General features: G+C 42.1%; 1 protein-coding gene across 1 annotated transcript in view; it reads right to left on the bottom strand.

Annotated features, from left to right (window-relative positions):
• Nucleotides 1-2,050, bottom strand: part of LOC106528741 (laminin subunit alpha-5) — a gene marked incomplete in the record, with an annotated part of 162,169 nt that overhangs the window by 66,907 nt on the left and 93,212 nt on the right. The window contains 3 exon segments of the mRNA XM_014023988.1: nt 931-1,065; nt 1,161-1,251; nt 1,340-1,458. Of these exon segments, the coding sequence (XP_013879442.1) occupies nt 931-1,065; nt 1,161-1,251; nt 1,340-1,458 (345 nt within the window).

Consider the following 2,050-nt stretch of genomic DNA (forward strand, 5'->3'; position numbering starts at 1 on the left):
TGAATTCTGGCATTTTACACATAGTCCACCAGGAGGCGCCAACACAAAAGTCAGAGACTTCACATGAGATTTTAGGTCATCTTCTGGGGGAAAAGCAGATTACTTCCTACTCGCGAGCGCCCCCTCTAGTGGGGAAACGTTTTTTCAGGGATACAAACTTTTTCAGAGCACCGGTAGACGGCCACCATTACAGATGAACATGTGTTTGTTGTTGTTGTTCGAGGAGTGGGCTCACACGCTAATGTCATTAGTTCGTTATCATTACTAAGGTGCAGGAATACTTTCTTCCCCCTTTTTTCACGTCATGTCGCCTGCTTGGATCTGTTATCATCTCGCTCTGAAGCACGGAGGAGTGTCAGAGGTAAGCTCGTTTCAACTGCTTTTTACGATGCGGCCTCATTTCCAGACTGAGGCATTTTGTGAATGAAGCCAATTTCAGATAAAATACATAAGTAAAAATACTTATCCGAGTATAGTACTACCCCCCAACTTTATGGACGATTTTATGGATTTAATTTTACGTATTATACTTGAATAAATATGGTGAATCTGGGCCTAATTACTGCATTCAATTATGCTAATTTATTTAATTCCTGAGCAGAAATATTAATGTCACATTCATTTCCCGAATAACTAACCACACAAATTTTAAAACTTGTGTTTATTTTATTGTATTTTTTGCACAAAGAAGTGGTCTTTTTTCTCCCTATCACTGTGTCTCATTATAACAGTCCAGTTAAATAAATAAATCAGGGAAACCGAGACATTCCACCTCGAATCAGGAGTAATTTATTAGAAGGGACTACTTTGCGAGGTGGATGAATTTGTTCTCTACCCTTATGGACCATTGCAACCTGGTTCCTGGTTTCTTTTCAAGCTAAAAGCAAGAAGAGAAGCAGCATTTCTGTTGTCTGGTGAAGTGTAACTTACGGTAACACTCGGGGAAGTTGATGAAGCCGCTGGCGCAGGAGTCACAGTTCTCTCCAGCGTAATTTGGTTTGCAGAAGCAGCGTCCGGTCAGATCCTCGCAGGTACCGTCTGTAAACTCTGACTGACAGTTACAGGCTGCAGAGACGGGACACACACAAAACTCAACCAGTGAGGATCAAGAACAAAGCTGCTAAAAAAATATAAAAAAAAATCAAGCAGCTGTGTCTCACGTAAGCAGGCCTGGGGGGAGTCGATGGGGTGGTCAGGTGACCTGTAGAAGGTGGGGAGGCAGCGCTCACAGTTAATTCCCATGGTGTGATGCTGCGAGAGTAAGATATCATCAGATTTAGACTTTATCAACACAACATTCACCTGAGCTGCCCACAAACACACAACACATCACAGCTACCTGGCAGTTGAGGCAGACTCCGCCTCCTCGGTGGTGTCCGTGAAGGTCAACGCTGGCTCTCCTCCGATCGACGTCAGGATCGTAGTAACAGTCGAAAGAATGACGGTGACAGTTACAGGCTAAAACATTGGAAGCAAGTTAAAATGCAGAGAAAACAGTCAGGGACTGAACTTGTGATGTCTCTGGGGGCTCCAGTACCACTGTGACAACAGGTGACTTATTATTCCATGTTAGCTGTGTGGGCTCGTGGTAAGCTAAAATCACTCTGACATTTTTATGGGAGCTGCTCAGAGGGCTTTGACATACAAGGGGAGACTGTAGCGGAGTGGTTAGGGGTAGTGATGGTGAGATGAAGCTTTCCATCCAACTGGTCCACACGAATCGATGCACATGCTTCATTTGCTCTACTGCGCCATCAAGTGGACAATAAGTGAACTAGTTTATAATGAGGTGACTAATTTATGATAAAGCCTTAAGTTGAATAAAGAAAAAATATATGTGCGATTGTGATGACCATAAATAAGTGTAAATTTGATGTGAATATAATTTTAATCTCTCTTGATCATAGAATCATCACTGATCATCATTGATCATTTGATAGAATGAAAAAAGGAAAGGAAACTGCATGAAGAAAAACAGGGAAAGAGTATTGATGTGAATGTACATGTGTGGTTTTGAGACAGTGCTGATGATATTGGAGACATTTTTATT

This window comes from Austrofundulus limnaeus, unplaced genomic scaffold (assembly GCF_001266775.1).
Source record: "Austrofundulus limnaeus strain Quisiro unplaced genomic scaffold, Austrofundulus_limnaeus-1.0 Scaffold401, whole genome shotgun sequence".
NCBI lineage: Eukaryota > Metazoa > Chordata > Actinopteri > Cyprinodontiformes > Rivulidae > Austrofundulus > Austrofundulus limnaeus.